Genomic DNA, 22,372 nt, shown 5'->3' with positions numbered 1-22,372 from the left:
CAAGCTCAGCGATCCTGAGCTCAAGCAGCCGGAGGCACTTCCTACACACGTGTTTGTTCAGAACACAACACATGAACCATAGTTAAAATACAATGGACCACCTTTATTTAGCAAATGCACAAAACATCTTACTAGACAAATAATTCCTATTGCTCAGCACATTCTCATCTCCATTACACAATATAGTGTACATTGTATTAGATAACATAAGGTCTGGCCAGAAGAAACAATAATGAGTACACACAATTCGACTTTGTTATTTTGTCAGATCAGATATAAAAACGTTACTTGGGTTCCAATAGGCAAGTCAGTCTTCCGATGGATGATGTTCAAGTGATAATAACCCTAAATTAATTTGAAATTCTACAGAGATTGACAAACAAGTGAAATGTGTGCGACACTTTACAGGTATGACTATAGGGCACTAGTTCTGCTCCTAGAATGAACAAAGGTCTGGGTTAAGTTCTAGCAACATTTTTGCTGTTGCACTGATCATAACCTTGTGGAAACTGAACCAATGTACATCTGATATGACAACGGTAAACTCTGTCATTGAGTAAGTTATTTTCATTAAGTACACCCATGTGCAAGGCTTTGGACTGTACTTTAGAGGTGTGTTTATTTTTGAGCCTGTCAAATAGTTATACTATTCTTTCATTGATGATATGAAGGCTTGGAAAGGAACACAAATCTGACGGGTGACTAGTAAGTTCATTCTTCTGTCTCGTTTTATAGTCACTTTAATGCCTTTAGTATATTAATACAAATCCTTGCATTTGGTATAGCACTTTTCATATCCGGAGGATATCCCAAAGCACCATATTTTTCCCAAATATATTCTGTAAAGTGTAGTGAGTGTGTGTTTTGCGGGCAAATGCGGCAGCCAAGTTGTACACAGCAATGTCCCAAAACAGTCATGAAGTGAATGACCAATTTTATTGACGGGTTGTTGGCCAGGACACTGGGAGAAATTCCCTTCTCTTTTCGAACAGTACAATGGAATCTATAACATCCCACTTGAACAAGCAGTTGGGTCCTGGGTTTAATATCTCAACTGGAGGAATCAAGGAGACTTACTCAAGTCAAGAATGTGAATATTTATAGCTAACGTATGTGAGCATGTTGTGACTTAACAATAATAATCCTTGCGTTTGATAAAGTGCTTTTCATGTCTTTAGACTGTGTATTTGTGGGCGAAATGCAGCAGCCAATTGCGCACAGCAGTGTCCCACAAACAGTCATGGATTGAAGTGATCAATTTATTATTTTTTTCTTGAGGAATTATTATTAGACGTGTGGAGTAAGGAAACTTGCCCAAGGTTTCGCCCTGCCAGGAATCGAACCCAACTCTCTCGCTTGCAAGATGAGTACTCTAACCACTGAGCTCCAGGACTCCACGACTTGGGTGAACTTGTAACTTGGTTGGGGAAATTCACAATGGAATTAGACTTGATCTTCGGTGATAAGACATTAGTTAGCATATGAGCAAATGGGAATGTTAGGAGAATTTATTTTACGCAGAGTAGTGAGGATATGGTATGTCCATAGGAGCTAGCACAGACTCAATGGGTCAAATGGCCTTCTTCTGTGGTTCTAACACACTTACCTGTTACTATCCAATTCCGAACACTGTATGAACAGTGAATATGCATTCCATCCTTTAAATGGAAAGTTAATATAATAATCATTTTGCCTTCCCCCACCTCTGTAACATTGCTCGCCTCCGTCACTATCTCTCCCCTCAGGCTCGTGAGACCCTAATCCATGCCTTTGTTACTGCTCACCGGACTTACCTCCATAAGCTACAGATTATTCAGAACTCTGTAGCTTGTGTCCTCTGTCGTGATAAAGCTACGCTCTGTGACTCAATCCTTGCCCATCATCACTGGCTCCCCATCCTCCAGAGGACTGAGTTCAAGATTCTCCTCACCTTTAAGACCCTCCACGGTCTTCCTCCTCCCTACCTCTGCGACCTATTGTACCTTGACCAACCTGTCCGCTCGATCTAGCCTGCTCCATGTCCCCCATCCTACCTGTTCTACCATCAAGGGTTAGGCCTTCAGCCTTTCTGCCCCCAGCAACTGGAACTCCATTTGGGAGCCCCTCTACCTTACCCATTCTCTTGCCTCCTTCAAGGTCCGTCTCAATAATTTCCTCTTCAACCGTTCCTTCAGTCATCTTTCCAAGCCCAATGTCCTCCAACCCTCTTGATTCTAACACCCAGCTGGAGTGCAAACCCTTCACTGTGCAGTGCCTTGGGACATCCGCCGGACATGAGAAGCGCTATATGAATGCAATTTTTGTTGTTGTAATCCTTGCATTTGATATAGCGTCTTATCACATCATCAAGTTCAGTGGGAGGAGCCAGTTGCAGTGGGGAGGGGGGAGAGGCGTGACATGACATTGTCATATTGAGCACATAGCTGTGAAGCAGTAGTTCTTTGGCCCACCTCCATTTCCTTAGAGATTGAGGCAGAGCCGTGTTGAGAGGAGGAAGCAGAGAGGTGAAGCTGCTCAGAGGGTACTTCTTATTGGCTTTAAGTAGCTCTGCCCCGCCTTCTCCCATCACAGCTCTGCCTCGGTTTCCAAAGAAAGGTAATAGGCTACAGCTCTGGCGTTATGTAGTTGGTAGCCTAACAACCCCCAGTTCACTCGTCTCAATTTGGCCAAGTCGTCCAAATCGCCTCCAAACCTTCGACCTTAGTTCCACCTGAACTCTTCCTAGGAATTACTGTAAAGTGATGTGGCTGTGTGTATTGTGTAGGTGAATAACTTTGTGATGCAAGCCTAATTTATTACCAAAGAGAATATCATTACTTTGAAATAAACAACATATCAGTGATTAAGATGGGAAATGTTGTAACTGGTTGAAAACCCCATTATAGAAATCATGGTTCATGTAGTTTCAAGTTGTCCAATGTTCTCAAGCCAACTGACAATTGTCAGAATACTATAAATTAGTTCATTATGCAGTAATATCCATTAGCTTTGCATGATCAAACACATAAATACTGATTTGCAGTTATCAAGATCTGACTTATGATCCTGCTCTGGAAGGCAGACAAACGAGTTGTTTTGACAGATTCCTTGGTAATATACAAAAATAAATCACTAAATATTTTATAATATTTACTGTGTATACTTACACAATTTGAGGTTAGTTTTTTTTGTGCATTTCAAACAAATAAACTAGAGAACTCTTTGGATATGGGCTCACCTACAGATCATTGTGAGGGTTTTTGTTTTCAAAATATAATTGTTACAAGGTTTCATAATTGCCAGACTCCCCCACTGCCTCACCCCTCAGGCTGCCGAAACCCTTACCCACGCATTCGACACAGCAAGGCTCGATTATGGAAATTTCCTCCTCATCGGCCTTCCCAACTCTTCCCTTCTCAGGCTGCAGATCATCCAAAACTCTGCAGTTCGTGTACTCTCGTACACCAGGCTCCATGACCCCATCACTCCCACCCTCACCCGACTCCACTGGCTCCCCATTCCTCAGCGGATTGAATTCAAGATCCTCATCCTCACTTTCAAGGCCATCCATGGCCTTGCTCCCTCCTACTTCTCTGACCTGTTGACTCCCTACCAACCTACTCGCTCCCACTTCGGCCTGCTCCATGTCTCCTTCCTGACCATCGGTTGCCGAGCTTTCAGCCTCTCTGCCCCCACACTCTGGAACTCCATCCCACAGTCCCTTCGCCTCGCTTCCTCCCTTGCCTCTTTCAAGGCTGGTCTCAAGACCCTCCTCTTCGATCGTGCCTTCGGTCGCCCTCCCACCTCTCTGCCTTCCCTCACCCTACTCCACCTGTCCCCCACGCTCGGGTCTTGACCCCTGACTGTCCAGCGCCTTGGGACATCCTCCCGATGCGAAAGGTGCTCTATAAATGTAATTTTGTTGTTATTTCGGGATTGACAAAGGTATATAGCAATAAATATCCATGTGACCAGGATGATTCTAATATAGGATTGAATAGAGCAACAACAACAAGATTACATTTGTATAGCGCCTTTCACGTCGGGAGGACGTCCCAAAGCAGACAACAGATAGTGGATAGAGCTACAGCTTATGAAGCAGGAACTTGCTGGTTCAAATCCTGGTCTCACTTTGGTGGTTACAATCAAGGCTGAATGTGGAGGCTAAATTGGCAATGGCCTTCTCAGAGTTAGTAAGGAGAAAACAAGCCCAGGTTCCTGCTGCTAGTCCTTCTACAGCCATCTTTAATGATAATAGGGGGTAGCCAGGTGATGTGAGCCTGGTGCATGACACCATTAGTCAAGTGGTCTTCATTCACTATAACTCTCACCCATGAACAATGGCTGATTGAGAGGGATACTTTAGGCCAGTGCTTGTGGAACACCCCTCCACGAGGAGGCTAAACATCAGAGAATAATTACAAAAATAATTGGACACTAAAGCCAAAAAATTGGATTGATTTATTTGTGTTGGGAGTAATATCACAGTAATAAAGCTCTTATTCATTGAATAGCTTGAGGCAGGTTAACTTACTGTTCTACTGGAACCATATTTTCTGGGCAACTAGTCAGGATTGAATAATGCATCAGGACAAAATTTCATAGACTTTTATATCTCAAAGGGTCTTTCAAAACTTTCTTATTTTAAGGTATGAATGCAAATCACATAAGGAATCCTTCACCTACTTTGATTAAGAAATCTGCCCTATTTTAGTGGCAATGACTTTCACAGCCACAAGTAATTCAATATTCACACATTAGATTTCACAGACTTCAATTACATTTCAGTTTGTTTCAGAAGACACAAGCTGACTCAGGCTTTATTGAAATAAGATAAGTTTATTTTCAAGATGAAGGAATCATAAATACAATCAGAAGTACTATATAGGACCAGAAACATCTTAAATAAATCTTGCAAATGAAAGTCCAAAAATTGATTCGAAGAAGAATTCTTGAAATTAGTAGATCAAGTTGATGACTCACCATTGCAGTGATGCACTATTTAACAAAGCTGACAAGGGGAAGTATTCTTTGATATTTAGGCAAGATAGATTTCAAAGCTCAACCATATTTAAAAACTAATATGTGCAGTCCTTCGGATGAGACATTTCATGCTTCAGATGAGATATTAAACTCAAACTGAAGTAGGTATATTTGAGTGCCATCATTAAATGCAGATTAGAAAAGTTAACCAGTTCCTTGCTTTAAATAACATTGAAGCAAACTATGCATCAGAATTTCTCCTAGAGAAGTATTAAGATTGCATACGTGGAGTCCTGTAGCTCAGTGGTTAGAGCACTCGCTTTGCAAGCGAGAGACCTGAGTTCAATTCCAAGCAGGGCGAAACCTTGGGCAAGTTTCCTTACTCCACACGCCTAATAATAATCCCTCCAAAAAAACAAAACAATAATAAATTGGTCATTTTCAATCCATGACTGTTTGTGGGACATTGCTGTGCGCAATTGGCTGCCGCGTTCGCCCACAAATATACAGTCAATTCACTTTACAGTGTGTTCTGTGAAGCGCTTTGGGACGTCCTCCCAAAGTGAAAAGCGCTATATCAAATGCAAGGATTATTATTATTATTATTATTATTATACAACCCCTACAAAATCTTTTACTCACAACACATTGTGGTCTCCAGAACTGTGTAACTTACGACAATTATTTTATATCATAGCTAGCACAGGTGTCAGCCTATCTCAGTTGGCTGTACTGTCAAATATGGCCAAATAAGCTCTTGGGGAGGATAATAATAATCCTTGCATTTGATATAGCGCTTTTCACGTCTTCTAGACGTCTCAAAACACTTCACAGAATATGAATTGACTGTATATTTGTAGGTGAAACGCGACAGCCAATTGTGCACAGCAGTGACTCACAAACAGTCGTGGATTGAAGTGACCAATTTTTTTTCTTGAGGGATTATTATCAGGCATGTGGAGTAAGGAAACTTGTCCAAGGTTTCACCTTGCCGGAAATCGAAACCAGATCTCTCACTTGCAAGGCAAGCGCTCTAACCACTGAACTACAGGACAAGTTTGCAGAGCTATGGGGAGACGCGGGGGAGTGGGATTGATTTGGGTAGCTCTTTTCAAAGAGCCAACACAACAACCAAATGGCTTCCTTCTGTGCTGTATAATTCTATGATTGATTCTATGAAATCTGAGTCAATGTAGTAGGTTACATGTTCAAGCCCCATGTCGAGAGTCTTATCAAGTCTGACACTCTAATGTAGTGCTAAGCGTGTGCTGCATTGTCAGAGTTGCCGTCCTTCAGATGAGACATGCAGTTCAGATAAGACATGCTGGTCTTAAGATACATTAAACTTAGGTCTTATCTGCCTGTTCAGGTGGACGTTAAAGATCACAAAACACAAATGAAAAGAATGGAGTTTCCTCAGTGTACTGTCCAATAATTCCCCAAATAAAATTCATCATTCATTTCCTGACTGTGTGTGCGACACTGCTTTGAAAAACTGTATGTTGCATTCACCTACAAATACACAGCCACTACTTTTACAGTAAAATCCTCTGAAGTGCTTGGAGATATTTTGATGATGTCACATAACGCTATATCAAATGAAAGGGTTATTGTTATAAACAAAACAGAAAATACTACAGATGCTGGAAATCTGAAAACAAAAACAGACGTCGCTGGAAACACTCAGCAGATCAGGCAGCATCTATGGAGAAAGGAAAGTGAGTCAACATTTCGGGTCCATGACTCTTCGTCAAAAGGAAAGTGAGTCAACGTTTCGGGTCCACGACCCTTTGTCGAAACGGTCAAAGGGTTGTGGACCCGAACACTGACTCACTTTCCTTTCTCCATAGATGCTGCCTGACCTGCTGAGTGTCCCCAGCAACTTCTGTTTTGGGTTTTAGGGACAGTGTTATATTGTGCAACACTTCTCATATTAATAATAATTCTTGCACTTGATACAGCGCCTTATCACGTCTTCGACATGTCTCAAAGCGCTTCACAGAATATACTGTAAAGTGAATTGACTGTATATTTTGTGGACGAAACGCGGCAGCCAATTGTGCACAGCAGTGTCCAACAAACAGTCATGGATTGAGTATCAAATTATTATTATTTTAGTTTTAAAATTTATTTTGATGGGATTATTATCCCCGGAAAAACAATCTGCCAATCGATTTATAACCAGGTTCCTACTTACTGCTAGGTAAACAGAAGCACGTGGAGTAACTAGCCCAAGGATTTGCACTATTATTATTATTAGGTTAAAATGCTGAGATGATTTAGTTTATTGTGGCTTCAGTGCAGTTTACTCCCAGCAAGGCAATTAAAACGTGAGCGAGTTATTGCTGCTAGGAGATTGGGTTTGAATATTTAACTCTATTTTTATCTGTTCCTGAGCTACATGGGGAAGGGGAGGGGCAGGAGAGGATGGAGAGAAGCTGGGCATAGAGTATTTAGACAAAGATGTACAGATGGAGCTCACAAAGATTGGAGATTGTAGGAGTATGGGATGAAGTAATAATAAATAATGAGAAAGGGCTGCGGGTCTCTAGAATGGTAAAAGCCCCACATCAGGAATAAAGACATGGAAATAAATTGAATGCTATTCAACTCTATATTTGTAATTCGCACCTGTTTTATCTGAAGATGTTTTAACTCTGGTTAATTACCTCTCAAAAGAAAAAATATATTGGTGATTGGTGCAAACTAAAATTGTTCTGCAAAACATGGGGTACGGTACTGATGGGATACACAAATAGTTTTAACTGGCGCACTCTTGCCTCAGAATCAGAGTTCGGGGTTCAATCTCCACATCTGGACTTGTAATTACATAGTCTAAGCCAGGGTGCTCCAACTGGCGGCCCTTGGGACGCATCCGGCACATCAGATGATTTAATCCGGCCCGTGAAAACAGTTGCACCGTGTATCCAAAGCCTAGGCTTGGTCTGACCCAGCGGGGAAAATACAGAGCACGAGGCACAGGTTAGCAGCAGAACCTGTCAATCACTTTCAAACCAGTAACAGGAGAGAGAGAGGAGAGAGATGCAGAGACGCACGCAATCAGAGACGGGGACACACGTAGACAGGAAGACGTACACAAAGACACACATAGATACAGAGACGTAGACAGATACCTCATCGCTGTGTAACTGTTTTGAAATTTGTATGAATTTTTACATTTAAATTTACATTATAACTAAAATATAGTGAAACTAAGTAATATAGTTACATCATTTAAAAACAGGATTTCCATACGATTTTTACGGGTTATGTTTCTAGAAGGGAAATATTGTTCATTTCCGCAGACATTTTTCAAATCCAGCATCTGGCCCTCAGCAGCCAATGGTTGGATGACCCTGGTCTAATATGACACTCCAATGCAGTAGAGGAGTGTTGCATTGTCGGAGATGCCGTCCTTCAGATGAGACGTTAAACCGAGGTTCCATCTGCCTGTTCAGGTGGATGTTAAAGATCCCGTGGAAGAGTAGGGAGTTTCTCCCGGTGTTCTGGCCAACAATTTCGCTAAATAAAAAAACATTTAATCTGTACCATATGGACTGTCATTATTCATTTTGTATTTATTGAACAATCTGAGTGAAAGGTTTAAGACCCCAAATGTATGTCATTCTAAGGTGCTCAGCAGGAAGTAAGACCACAAACAAATGTCAAAGGAAACCCTACATTGAATGTTCAGGAGCTTGGAATAATGAAGAACACAAATCTTAGACGCCATAATTTTAAAAATGTATTGGGACCTTTTTGTTCTTGGAGACAAGAATGACCATTGCTGCTTCTCAAGCCTCTCTGTCCCTCAGGACAGTGTACAATAACCCCAAAATACTTATTGATAACCTGCAAATACCAATAAGAATCAACAATTGGGCCTAACGCTGCTTGTATCTTCCTATTTACTCCCCTCTCAAGCCCTGCAGGATCATATTTCTGCAATTGGGGGCACCAGCATTATGCCTCACCAAGTGGCCTAGTGTTCAAGGTGGCAAGTGCAGCGCATGAAATCCCCAGTTCAGCCCATCAACAGCATGTCATCTGCATATAGAAGTACCACAATTCTGTCAGGAATGCCTGGAAGAAATACATAAAATTTGTCTCCCACAATGCCATCTAATACACTATAAATCATTGCATCCTGCTAAAAAAAAAGTTGCAAGTGCATCAAATAGAATATTGAAACACTTACACTCACTCTAATATAGTTGGTTCTTAAGTATACTGAATGATAAGCTTGTTGACAAAATTCTTAGCTTAATTAAATTCACATAAAAAATCCTGCAATGTACGTGAATAACTGTAACCTGAAATATTTGCGTACGATTTATATGACAATTCATTTTAAATAGTGTCTCTTCTTCCCACAGTGCTAACATCAATCAATCCTATAGTTGACAAGAAAACAGAAGATTTTGCTTGTCACCTCTACCAAATTGTTGCTCACAAAGTTCCCAACACTGCTGTATTCTATCTTCAATTTATCACTTGTCGTCAATTCTAATTTCAATTAGCTTTGCTACCAGAATATAGGTTTACTAATGGTACATGCATTTGATTTCCCAACAAATGCTACCCTCAGAAATAATTAGTCTTTAGTTTATATTAACTTTTCCCTATGAAGCACTCATTTGATTAACAAATAGTTTCTTGAATTGACAAATGTGTTTCAAATCTAATTCAAAACGTCAAGGAAATTATGAAACATACAGTGCTGTAAAGAACATCAAGGTTTAAGTAATTTGGTGATTTTAGTACATATCCAAATACTTTCAACAGCTTGGGGCATCCTCCCGACGTGAAAGGCACTAGCTACATAAATGCAATTTGTTGGTGTTGTCGGATACTAAAGTCAAACTGTACAATTTCAATGCAAAACATTACTGAAATATTATAAAGAGCAGGAAACTGGGATCAACAAAAAGTGACTTTAAAACATAGAAACAGACTCAGTTGACTGAATTGTCTCTTTCTAATGAAAATTTCTGTTTTTTATTCTTTCAATTTTACAACATTTCTGATGCAATCAGAATATTCTAGACTGATAATCCATTGCATTGCCAGGGGGAGCGCTACATCGTTCGAGGTGCCATCCTTTGAAAGAGACATTAAAACAAGGTCCTGTCTGCCTGTTCAGGTGGACATTAAAGATCCCATGGTATTACATTATTTAAAAAGAGAAGGAAGTTTCTCCTTTTCAAAAACATATCCTTCAAATAAAATTTGTCATTTTTATTAAATGGCTGCTTGTAGGACACTACTATATATTGGCTGCCATGTTTGCCTATACAAAATACAAAGCTTGAGACATTCTCCTGACCTGAAAGGTAACATATCAATAATTAATAATACTTGCATTTGATATAGCACCTTATCTCGTTGTTGAGACATCTCAAAGTGCTTCACAGGATATACTGTAAAGTGAATTGACTGTATATTTTGTGGGCAAAATGCAGCAGCCAATTGCACACAGCAGTGTCCTACAAATAGTCATGATTGAGCGACCAAATTCTTCTCATTTTTTAAGGGCTTATTACCCCCGGAAAAGCGATCCGCCAATCAACTAACTACTAGGTTCCTACTTATTGCTAGATAAACAGAGGCATGTGGAGCAAAGAAACCTGCCCAACGTTTTGCCCTGCTCGGGAATCGAACCCAGGTCACTTTGCTTGTGAGGCGAGTGCACTAACCATTAAGCTACAGGATCAAATGTAAGGATCTACTTCATCTTCTCCTTAATACTGGAGGTAAATGAAAAAATATTCACTGACAAAGCATATCCAGTAAAGAATAAAGCTAAAGTAAAGAAACAATATAAAAATCAAGATAATGATTGAGGGTAATATGAAAGGCTTTATTGAATATATCCATGGAAAATTGAGCACCAAAGGATCCCAAAGAAGACATATCAATTGACCAGGAATAATTCTGAATAACTAAATGGCTGAACGGTATTTACTAAACAAACCATGAGGCAGGTTTTTCAGGACAGAACAAAATGCTAAGAAAGATAGAGATGACAGATGGGTGAAGGATACAAAAGAGGCAAGGCACTCAGCCTCAAACAACTAAAAAGATCAATAATATCAGTCACATATTGGTTAATATCTTTAGGAATCATTGTAAACATGGGTGGTGCCCATGAGCAAATAATTTATAAAAGAGGGCAAATGATAACCCTGGGAACCACAACCAGTGACCTTGATATGTTAGTAGCTAAAACATTAGATGGCATCCCAAGGCAATGGAAAATAAAGCACCTAAAGAAATATGGAGCATAAGGAGTCAGCAATGCTTCATGGGAGGGAATTTAAATAAATAATGGATCTGGAGGAGAGAGGGAATAATAATAACAATTCTTGCATTTGATATAGCACCTTATCACGTCGTTAAGACGTCTCAAAATGTTTCACAGAATATACTTAAGGTGGATTGGCTGTATATTTGTGGCGAAATGGGGCAGCCAATTGAGTGCAATAGATCTTCTACATGCAAATTTTAACAAAGCTTTGGACAGTGCCAGATCGGGACTATCGGGACAGGGTGGTGGTGGTGGTAAAGGTAAGAGGAGTCTCCTTGGGGCTGAGCTGGCTCCAATAGAGTGCATTTGGCAATGGAATGTCAGAATTGAGTCGACCCTCTGTGGTGGTCTCAATTGTTCAGTTCCTGAGCCAAGCAAATCCACAGTATTCCAAGGCCCTGCTGATGGCTGACAAAACAGCCTGACTCGTGGTGGGGTAGACAAGTCACTGAAGGCAGAGAGTCTTCCCTCTGGACTCCTGTTAATTCTGCCATACCTAAAGGGTAAGGTGGTTGTAGATGAATAAGCCACAGAATGCTATAAGTTTAGCTGATTAAATTCCACCAATCCATGGTTATTACAAAATTCCACATAAATACTTTCTGGAACCCTACTTATGCAGAGTACCTCCGTCTATGGAAAGAGTGAATATTCCATTCCACACAGGGAAATTTCCATGCATAGGTGACAAGAATATGGGAAAGCATAGTAATGGGTTTCCGTGTGTGCCAGATACTTTTTTCACTGACCACAAAAAAGAGATGGATAAACACAGAGCAGCTAACCAGGAGGATGCCTTAGGATCAAAACTGTCTAAATGTGCTGATGATTCCAAGGACACCAGTCAGAGAGATCTGGACAGAAATAATTTTTGTATTGTGTAATTTCTCAATGCACTTCACGGATCACAGTGTAGCACCTTTGCAGGCAAATAGATACACAGTGCATCTATTTGCCCCAAGATTACATATTCACAAGAGAAGTTCAGATGAAAAAGGGTCTTTGACCAATTTGATTTCAGCCTTCCAGAATACCCACCTTACCTTTCTTTAACAGCATCAAGCCGTTTTTAAAATGAGTCTAACATCCTGGCCTCAAACAATTTTCCTGGTTGCCTGCTACAATGATCAATTACCTTCTTGATAAAGAAATATTTCCTGGCATCTATCCTGAAATTGCCCTTTGCTTTCCTAAACTGTTTTTGGAAATGAACTGCCAGGATCAAGCCTACCCTCTGTGGCAATCTCGGTAGTCCTGATCCTGAGTCAGCCAGGTTCGCAGTACTGCAGGTCACTGCTGGTGGCTCAACAGCAGGAATTGGAAGGGCAGACAAGTGACTGAGGCAGGGACTCTTCCCACTCAGCCCCTGTTGACCCTGCAAGCCAATGCCCTAATGGGTATGGTTGTTCTAGCTGGACAAGCAGCAGGAAAGCTGGTCAGGTAATGCTTTCAATGGTAAGCTATACAGGTTTAGCTGGTTAGATTCCAGCATACGCCACACACACTCTGGCATCCCCAAGCCTTGATTCTTGCTAACCTGCACCTAATCATTTATGGAATTAGGTTTGCAGGATGTGTCCTTCCAGGGAGAGAGTGTGCATTCCATTCCAATAAATATCTCTGGAATTTCCATGTAAAGGTGGGATGCATGGAATTCTCAGCTTGGTTTGGGATACTCTTAAGCATGGTGACGGAGTCCTGTAGCTCAGTGGTTAGAGCACTCGCTTTGCAAGCGAGTGACCCGAGTTAAATTCCAGGCAGGGCGAAACCTTGGGCAAGTTTCCTTACTCCACACGCATAATAATAATCCCTCCAAAAAAAACAAAATAATAAATTGGTCATTTTCAATCCATGACTGTTTGTGGGACATTGCTATGCGCAATTGGCTGCCACATTCACCCACAAATATACAGTCAATTCACTTTACAGTATATTCTGTGAAGCGCTTTAGGACGTCTAGAAGACGTGAAAAGCGCTTTTTCAAATGCAAGGATTATTATTATGGGCTTCCACACGTGTCAGACACCCGGCTGACCAAAAATATAAAATAATTTAAAGAAGGCATTTTAAATGTAATCTCTTAATTCTGTATTGTACACTGTAATTGTTGTCTGTGCTGCAGTGCTCACAAATATACATTGGCACATATACAGTTTTATGAGCTAAGACCACAGCAAATACTTCTGTGGAAAGAATATTTTATTCCATTTAAAATATGAAAACTTAAGAGATGGGAATCAGAATTATATAGAAATTTTGCACACAATGCAGGAAACATTGCAATGGTCAGAAAGAATATGGAGAGCAACGGATGTTGAAATCTGCCAATTTTATTTGAGGACCCTACATAGAATCGCAGGGTAATTTCACACAAACTTTTGTTTTTAAGATAGGATAGAATGTTTCAAATAATTGTTTCCATGGGCTTGATTTTTTTTAAATAAGACGTCGTTGTCAAATGCATGCTGATTGGGGATAGCATGTGCAGGGACATAAAGTAACAATACTGATATTGTGACAAAATAAAGCATTTTTTACTTCAGATCTTAATCTGTATAGCCGAATTGATTTACACAATTAGAGACCAGCTCTTTTTGGGGATACAAATTCGCATACTGCTCATTAAGACATGACCTTAAGCCAAATACGCTTTTAAGATTTAACACTTCTGGAAAAGCCCTTTACGCAAATCAATAATGCAGCAGCGGCCAGGTTGTGGTTTCTTGGACGTTAAAGATACCCGTCATAATCATTAGCTTCACAATTGATCATTTTCAGATCATGTTGAGGTGAATGCTATAGCAGCCATTTGTCAATCTCCAATGAGTTAGTTTCGTCTGTAGTTAGTGGTTTTCCAAGTGCACGGTGCTCCCTCCTGCCCATCTGTTAAGAAATGAAATGCGAACACACTGCACGTCTGCACCATCTTCCAAGACTGCTTTCTCATTCAAATGAATTCACTGCCAATAAGATCATTACTACTAGCATCAGATTCTAGAAGGCTGACTGATGGTTATTTTACTATAAATAGTGTTATGTCGTTCGTACTTGTAGCGTTCAAGTACTGCTTACCAAGTATATTTAAACCACCTTTCCAGCGTCTGCAAACATTGAAACTGAACCTAAACTGTACACTTAATCCAACCCGTTTCATAGTTGGTAGTAGGACCTTTCTAACTCGATCTATGCTCTGTGAAATCGAAGCAGCAAACTGAATGGAGGGTCAGTAATCCCGACGCCTTGCACAGTAACGAAAACACGTTTCAAGTGTTCAAAGGCAGAAAGGGAAATCGCAGTATTATATCTACAGGGCGTCAGTCGTTATTCACTGATATATGCAGCAGCTTCTGAAGTGAAACAGTGGTGTGTGTTTCTAAACAGCAAAGGAAAAAAAAGACGTGCAGTGGATACATCTACACTAGAGCCGCCGAGTTATTTTGAAAGACATCTCAGTACAGCGTTAAAGCAGGTCATTGCATCTCCCCCAGTCATCCGGAAACAACGGTCCTGTGGTAACCCGCTGGTCCTCTGGTATCACAGGTTTACGGCAACACTGAAGAGGCAATTACCCATCGCCCGGATTGTGTTGTGCGTGTTGCGTGCGTTTCGGATTTAAATAATACCTTTTTACCTCTTCAGCCAAATGCAACACAACCGATTTGCAAGAAACCCCGTCCTCTCGCCGCATACAGAGCCCATCGGGGGGTTAACGCATTCCCCCCCACACAGCTACAGAGCAGCTGCGCTTCCCCCCGTTTGCAAGACAGGATTGCACTGAATTTCCGAGACATTGTCTTACACACACACTCGCACTCTCTCTCTCTCTCTCAATTCTCAAGGACAGACAGAGAGAGAGAGAGAGAGAGGTGGTGGTGATGGTGGTGATGGGGTGGGGGGAGAGAGAGAGGCGTTTAAAAAAAATACCCCCCCCCACACCCACAAATAAAAGGGGGGAGGGGGGTAACTCACCAGGTTGAGCACCGTCTCGACGATGTCCCGATTGCTGACCTCCCCGACTTGGATGAGTCCGATGAGGACGGCGAATTTCATCTTTATATTCCTGATGGGGACCGACGGGTTAATGCCCGAGAGGGAGACCACGGAGCCGAGCATCTCGGCGGCGGCGGCGGCGGTCGGGGGGGGCGGCGGCTGCTGCTGCTGCGGCGGTTTGGTACCGAGTCCTCCCGACCCCACTCCTCCTCCTCCGCCGCCACCGCCGCCGCCTCCCGCTCCCAGTCCGACCGCAGCTCCTCCTCCTCCTCCCGCCGCCGCCGCCGGAGGTTGAACGTTAACCGGCAGCGCCGTCTTGTCGCTCGCCATTTGCCGACCGCACACTCCCCGCTCTCTCTCTCTCTCTCCTCACGTCCCAACTGCCACCAGAGAGCCGAGGGGGGGGGGGGGGGGTGAGGAGGGAAAGGCACTGACAGGGAGGGAGGGAGGGAGGGGGGGAGAGGTGTGTGTGTGTGTGGGGGGAGGGGGGAGGAGAAGGTGCCGGTGTGAAGGGTGTGGGGTTCGCAGAATATTCTCGAAAAAAAAAAACCGGTTACACAATTGGTCGCCGGAGAGAAAATAAGACTAAAATAGAGAGAAATAAACAAACAAACAAACAAATAAACACCCGCTCCGCCCCCTCGACAATAACCCTCAGCGAACTGTCCCCCACAAATAATAAAGCGGGTCCCCCTCTGTGTGTCTCTCTGTGTCGCTTTGTGCTGCTCTCTCGCCGCCGACTCTCACATCACTTTCTCCGCCATCTTTCGCCCCCTCCCCCGCAGTTAGCTGTGGCCGCGCGCGTGCGCACTGCGGCCCGGCCGGTGGGTCCCGTTAGAGCAATGGGAAGGGGGGGAGTGGGCGCAGGTGCTCAGGTGCTCTCTCTCTCTCTCTCTCTCTCACACACACACACGAGGTGCAAGAGGAGGGGAGGCTTCGCTTTGGATGCAATGCAATAAAAGCACAAGCTACTCGCACCCCCTCGTTCCGCCAATGTCAACCGAACAAGTGCAAGTCATTGCAACTGTTGCACCTGCTTTTCTTTCTTGCTTTCTCTCTCTCTCTCTCTCTCTTTCTCTCTCCCATTCTCTTCCCTCTTTCTCTCTCTGTGTGTGTCTGTGTGTTTTTTTTTAAAAGCCCGTGTCCTCTTATTTCAGGATTAGAGTGAAGAAATTCACGTTGTCGGCATTTTTTTTTAATGTTCCACTCAGCATCACTCTCTGGGGGGGGGGTTACATCGCAAAAAGGATGGAAAACAATACAGGAACTGCCACTTGTTTCTTTTTTTTTGGGGGGGGGGGTGTTAAATTGATTTTACTCAATGTCTGTCCTTCAACTGCTAAAGTAATGACATGGGCACCCACTTCATATGCCTCACAGTAGCAATGTCCTCCCCCAAAAAGGGGAGGAAACAATAACCAGGGAGTGTTTTGATTGCATAGTAAAGTATTTGCATTTCCCTGTATTTATTAAGAGCTAATATTTTCTTAAGATAAATAAAATGCAACGTTGGCCTGTGTTGATAGTGGATCATATTACAGCTGTTTGAATGTTTCGTCCATCGTCAACATTTAAGAGTTTTATATGAAACAAAGTCTCCTGTGTCAAATTTGCTGTGGGTTTGGCGACACATGGATTGTGCATCACGTTTAAGTGCAGGTTTATAATAGCAGTTTTTCAAAAAATCACAGGAAGGTAAAATCCACCCCTACACCAAAGAAAAGGCAATTGCCCACTGGAAAACCCATTGAACCGCATCAAATGATCACCTCCTCACACAATAACATTGCAGAAAACAGGAGCTAACTCAATTTGCACAGCTTCCAGTTCAAGCGAAAGAAAAAAAAAGGCAGTAAAGATCTTCTGTCTTCTGCAATCTCCCATTCTACCAACATGTAAACAGAAAAGATTGTAAAACAATTCGTTTTTTGCGCAATTTTTCTCGCATATTATTATTATACTCGAGGAAGCGAAGTGGCTTTCATCCAACCAAATCGCTTCACAATGAAAGCACACGAAACCTGGAGAGAAAACAACACCACCATCCATTTATTTCTAATTACTTCTCTTCTTTTGTTATCTTTTCAGCTTTTCCTGAACATAAAAATTGCATCTAAGTGGGTGGTTGGCCAGCACGTAGAATTTACATTTCATTAAATCGTTCTTTTCTCACTATTTTCACCAGAATCCATGGATGGGAGGTGGGGAGAGAAAATAACAGTTTCTGCAATGTGCAAAACCACTTAAAAGGGTTGGCAGCACAGAGTGTAGGGTGAACTTAGCTTACTTTATATGCGTTGATCAGAAACGACAGCTAACCCGTAGCAAGAAAACACTTTTAAAACGATTTCTACCCTTTATCGTAACAAGGAGTACCTTTTCTATTCGTGTTTATTTCCTCAAAAGGCCTTGGTCATGTAAATTATTTTGGGATGTGTGGGTTTCAAGCATAAAGGGCCATATCCTGTGAACCCCCCCCAAGGAAATAAACTCTCACTGGTCTAAAATATCTTGAAAAGAAGTCTCAATATTCAACAGATACATAGTTTGGAATCTAACATCAAACATCTAGACATGAAACATGACTGTAGGCATTTGCCTACAAACTACATTCACTAAAGGTCACTATAAAACCTTTATGAAGCGCTTTGAGGCATAATAACACAAGTTATTATGTATGTTATTATTTCCACGTGTTTCTATTTACAATAGATTTGATTCCTTTTTTTTAAAAAAAAGCCCACCCAAAAATATCAACTTTGAAGTGAAGGATTTACTCACAGGTTTTCTATAAATTGGTGGATTCCATTTTCTTATTTGTTTCTCTTTATCTGTCCCCATTTCTGATCATGCATCTTTTAAGCAAACTTTTCAGGTTTGCATTGTCATTAATTTTACTTTTTTTTAAAAAAAAAGTCTTGTTTTGAACACGAATTCTTTCAATCCTCTTCCAAATACGATTAGAATAGGCAGATGTGTCAGTGTCACGTTTGATATTTAGATGTATCCACAGATACTCGAAACATATTGCTGCATTCAAATGACAATTAGCACAGCTTTTGACTTGATGATTCTCAACCTGTTCGCACCAAAACATCCAACTTCTCACATTGGCAACATACACAACAGCACTGCACTCTGGACGTGACATATCAGGAGTTTTTAAGACGTTCATGTTAGTGAGTGAGTTCCTTCCTTAAACCCCCTCCCTCCACACACACACACACATCACCACTACCATCCATGTACACACACATGATGTGCGTCTGTGCAGCCTGTGCACTTCCCCTGGTATCAAACGGACAAACTGCGTGAAAAAATAAATCTCCCACAGTTGTTATCCAGTGCAAAGCCTGGGCAGAGCAGACGTGTAAAAACACGCAGGGTCTTTACATCAACCTCCCTGATCCATCCATACTCGTAGCAATTATCGTCCTCAGCCCTGGGAAGGCTAACCTTCTTCTTGGAGCTAAAACCTTCTTGTGATGGTGAAATTCGTCAGGAAATGGGAATTAGGAAACGAGTGACTAAAAATGAATTATTTCGTATTTACGTGTTCCTAATTAAAAAAAAACTCTTAAGGCAAAATAGCACATTTGCAATAACCTTGACTCGATGCCAAGAATGTCAACTTGTTTCCGCTGATAGTGAACATATTTTGCATTTTGTGAGCAGCCTGAATTACACCAGATGCAAATTACACAAGAGGCACATACACTTCGTGATGACACTGGGACTTTCTATCTCCTTTGTTTCGATGGTGTTATCTTTAAGGTTAAGTTTGTCACAATTTAAACGTGGTACTAAACGTACAGTATTTACAAGGAATCCATACAGATAAACACAAAGCATCTTTTTAAAAAAAAAAGCTAATTTGATCTGCAAAGACAACAACTTTTCCACAGAAACAGACAGATATGATCTTGATTTGTGAACTCGTAAAGGAAGTCCTAAAGATAATTCACAAAGACAGCAACACGTTTATTTTTTTTGTTAATCAGTAAATCCCAATTAAATTCAGCTCAGAGGGAATGAAAACCTTTTGTATGATCAACCATTTTAAAAAGGTTGCAAACTTCAACAATGTTCCATTTAAGATGATAAATCTTATCAACAACATATCGTAGAAAGCCTTCATTGTATTAGGCTGCAAACACGTTTATTTTTTATTTGCGGTACAACCTGAATAAAGGAACCAATTGTGATACAGCTGCAAACGGACTGAAAAGCAATGATATGTCCTTATGTCCCTCATGTGGGAAACATCAGTACTGCAGGAATATAGGGAGCAATTCAACTCAAAAGAGCTTTTTACACTTGGTACTAAACATACAGTGTTTACAATGGAAATACCAAAGATATTATGTTTAAAAAAATGTTACACCAATAGTATTATAAAATAAATGATGGATTGTGTCAAATAAAGGTTTTCTTTTTGATTTGTCAAGGGTATCAAGTAGATTTCCAAAATTCCTGAAAGACTTTCACTGTAACAATAAAAAATGCAGAGTGAAGCAGTAAAGAGATATCTTTCATGAAGATGTAGGCAGTGATGTAACATAAGGCCAGTGCCTGGGTTTTATTTTCCATACATATACATTATCGAGACTTACATGTAGACTTGATGTCTACATTTGCTGATGATATTAAATTCAGAACTATAAAAAAAATCTGTGAGGAATTATTTGAAACACTAGGGAAGGCATATTAGAGCAGATAAGTGGCAAGTGTATTTCAAAGCAGAAAATCATGCATTTTGGAAGGAAACACCCATGAGTTTGCAAATAAGATTTGCAAAGAAAATTTTAAAAATCAGGAACGTGATCTCTTCAAGACTAAAGCTACAGTGTACCATAAAGTAAGATTCACTATATATCTGCAATATAATATAAGCTAGTCAAACATAGGAGGTATCATGCTGAGCTGGTTATGTTGCTCTCTCAATCTCCTTATACCAACCTGTTCAGCATGATCCACTGCTAGATAGATCAACTGCCACAACTCTGGCTGTTTTTTTTCCTCCCTGGGATAGAGCTGCTTTAGCCAATTGTTGCGGGAGATATATTGTATATCAGTTTTGTATGCAGCTGTTTCGGACAAATGTTCCCCTGAAATTCAAACATTACGTTATTGGGTGAATCATGCATAGATTAATTCTGAGCAATGGCACTATAAGCCTCCTGTTAGCAGGCAGGCCACTTCCTAATCATATCACTGATGTATGATATCACTCATTTTCACTTTATGAACAGGTGGAAAATCTGTGACCTTAACATCATTGTTATACAATACTGTATGGTCATCTAAAAAATATTAACCAAATTGTGCAGATACAGGATATATAATTATCATACTATTTTAAACTGTTACCATTATACAACGAGATTTGTAATTCTCCTTCCCTCCTCCATCTCCACCGCACGCCCCCTCACCCCCACTTCGAAGCTCAATTCACCTTGTCCAAGTCCTCATGCATTTAACACAACTAACCCTGGCACCATTCCTCATTAAGATATTGGTGTTTTCAAAGCACTGCAAGACTCTACTCCGTGTGGAGGGCACTATATAGATGCAAGTTGTTGTTGTTGTCCTCTATTTTTTATTAACAAATGGATGGTGAATAATAGAGAACAGCAAAAGCAACAAATTACATTTGTATAGCGATTTTCCTGTCGGGAGGACGTCCCAAGGTGCTGGACAGTCAGGGATTTGGACCCGAGCAGGGGGTTGGGATCAGGGGAGGTGGAGGGGGAGGTGGAGGTAAGGAAGGGTATGGGTAGGAGAGTGGCCAAAGGAACGGTCGAAGAGGAGAATGTAAATATATAATAATTCAAGTAACATCATAGCCCCACTTCAGAACTTCGATCTTAAATTGTAGGCTGATACTCCCAATATACTGCGGGGTAGAAACCTCATTGTCAGACAGAAAGACAAGAAACGGGCAACAATCTGCAGATAATATTGGTCATTCACTTCATGGATATTTGTGGGACAACATTATATGAAAATTGTCTGTCACGTACAAGTACAAAGTCACTACATTTAGCAATAAATCATTTTAAGTGCTTTGAGACATTTCAACAATGTGAGCATTATATCAAATGCAAGGATTATTATAGCTGATTTTAAGTGGACTCCATTGCAGTCTGAATGATATTTGACACAACATGAGTGTTTCCTAGTGTTCATTAACTGCATACAAATACAAATAACCACTTCTTCTCAAGGCCAGTTAAATAGAGGCCAGTTTCTAATTATATTCTGATAAGCAGTTGTCCGGGAATGTGGGAAATAGTTTTCTCCTATGTTTCCATGAATAACATTTAAAATGAAAAAAAGACTCTCCTGTACTGACACGATAATTTAAAACATTAGCCCCAAAAAGTAATTAAGATTCTCAAGATCTGTTTAGTTTAATTTGCATCGCAATTATCCATTCTTATTAAAGTTTAAGGAAACATGGGGCTTTATTCTGGTGCAGAATTAATTTTTAAGATAAGCTGTTCCCAAAAATAATGCAACGTCGATATCTCTACCTAATTTATTCTGAGTAAAAGTCACTCATGTAGGAACAAGTAATTATTGATATTTGTGTCAATAGATGATTTTGAAAATATTGGAACCTTAATGAGTACCGCAATGTTCGCAGAATGAATCATAATTCCCTATAAAATGGGTCCCATATTCTTAGATTGCAATATTAGATTCTTCAGTCCTGTCTAATCTTTAATAATAATAATAATCCTTGCATTTGATATAGTGCTTTTCACGTCTTCTAGACGTCTCAAAGCGCTTCACAGAATATACTGTAAAATAAATTGACCATATATTTGTGGGCGAAATGCGTCAGCCAATTGCGCACAGCAGTGTCCCACAAACAGTCGTGGATTGAAAATGACCAATTTATTATTGTTTTGTTTTGAAGGGATTATTATTAGGCGTGTGAAGTAAGGAAACTTGCCCAAGGTTTCGCCCTGCCGGGAATTGAACCCAGGTGTCTCGCTTGCAAGGCGAGTGCTCTAACCACTGAGCTACAGGACTCCATGTAATCTTTGTATCTCTGTTGAAAAGGATAATTGTTTATAATAATAATTTTATGCACATAGATCATAA

General features: G+C 40.8%; 1 protein-coding gene across 1 annotated transcript in view; it reads right to left on the bottom strand.

Annotated features, from left to right (window-relative positions):
• Window positions 1–15,589, bottom strand: part of nbeaa (neurobeachin a) — a 219,380-nt gene extending 203,791 nt beyond the window's left edge. Inside the window, exon 1 of the mRNA XM_042334427.1 lies at window positions 15,239–15,589. Coding sequence (XP_042190361.1) covers window positions 15,239–15,589 — 351 coding nt within the window. The remainder of the gene's footprint in view (window positions 1–15,238) is intronic.
• Between the last annotated feature and the right edge of the window lie 6,783 nt (window positions 15,590–22,372).

This window comes from Callorhinchus milii, unplaced genomic scaffold (genome assembly GCF_018977255.1).
Source record: "Callorhinchus milii isolate IMCB2004 unplaced genomic scaffold, IMCB_Cmil_1.0 Scaffold4, whole genome shotgun sequence".
NCBI classification, from domain to species: Eukaryota; Metazoa; Chordata; class Chondrichthyes; order Chimaeriformes; family Callorhinchidae; genus Callorhinchus; species Callorhinchus milii.
Note: the sequence above shows the minus strand (reverse complement) of the source record. Positions and strands in the feature narration are given on the sequence as shown.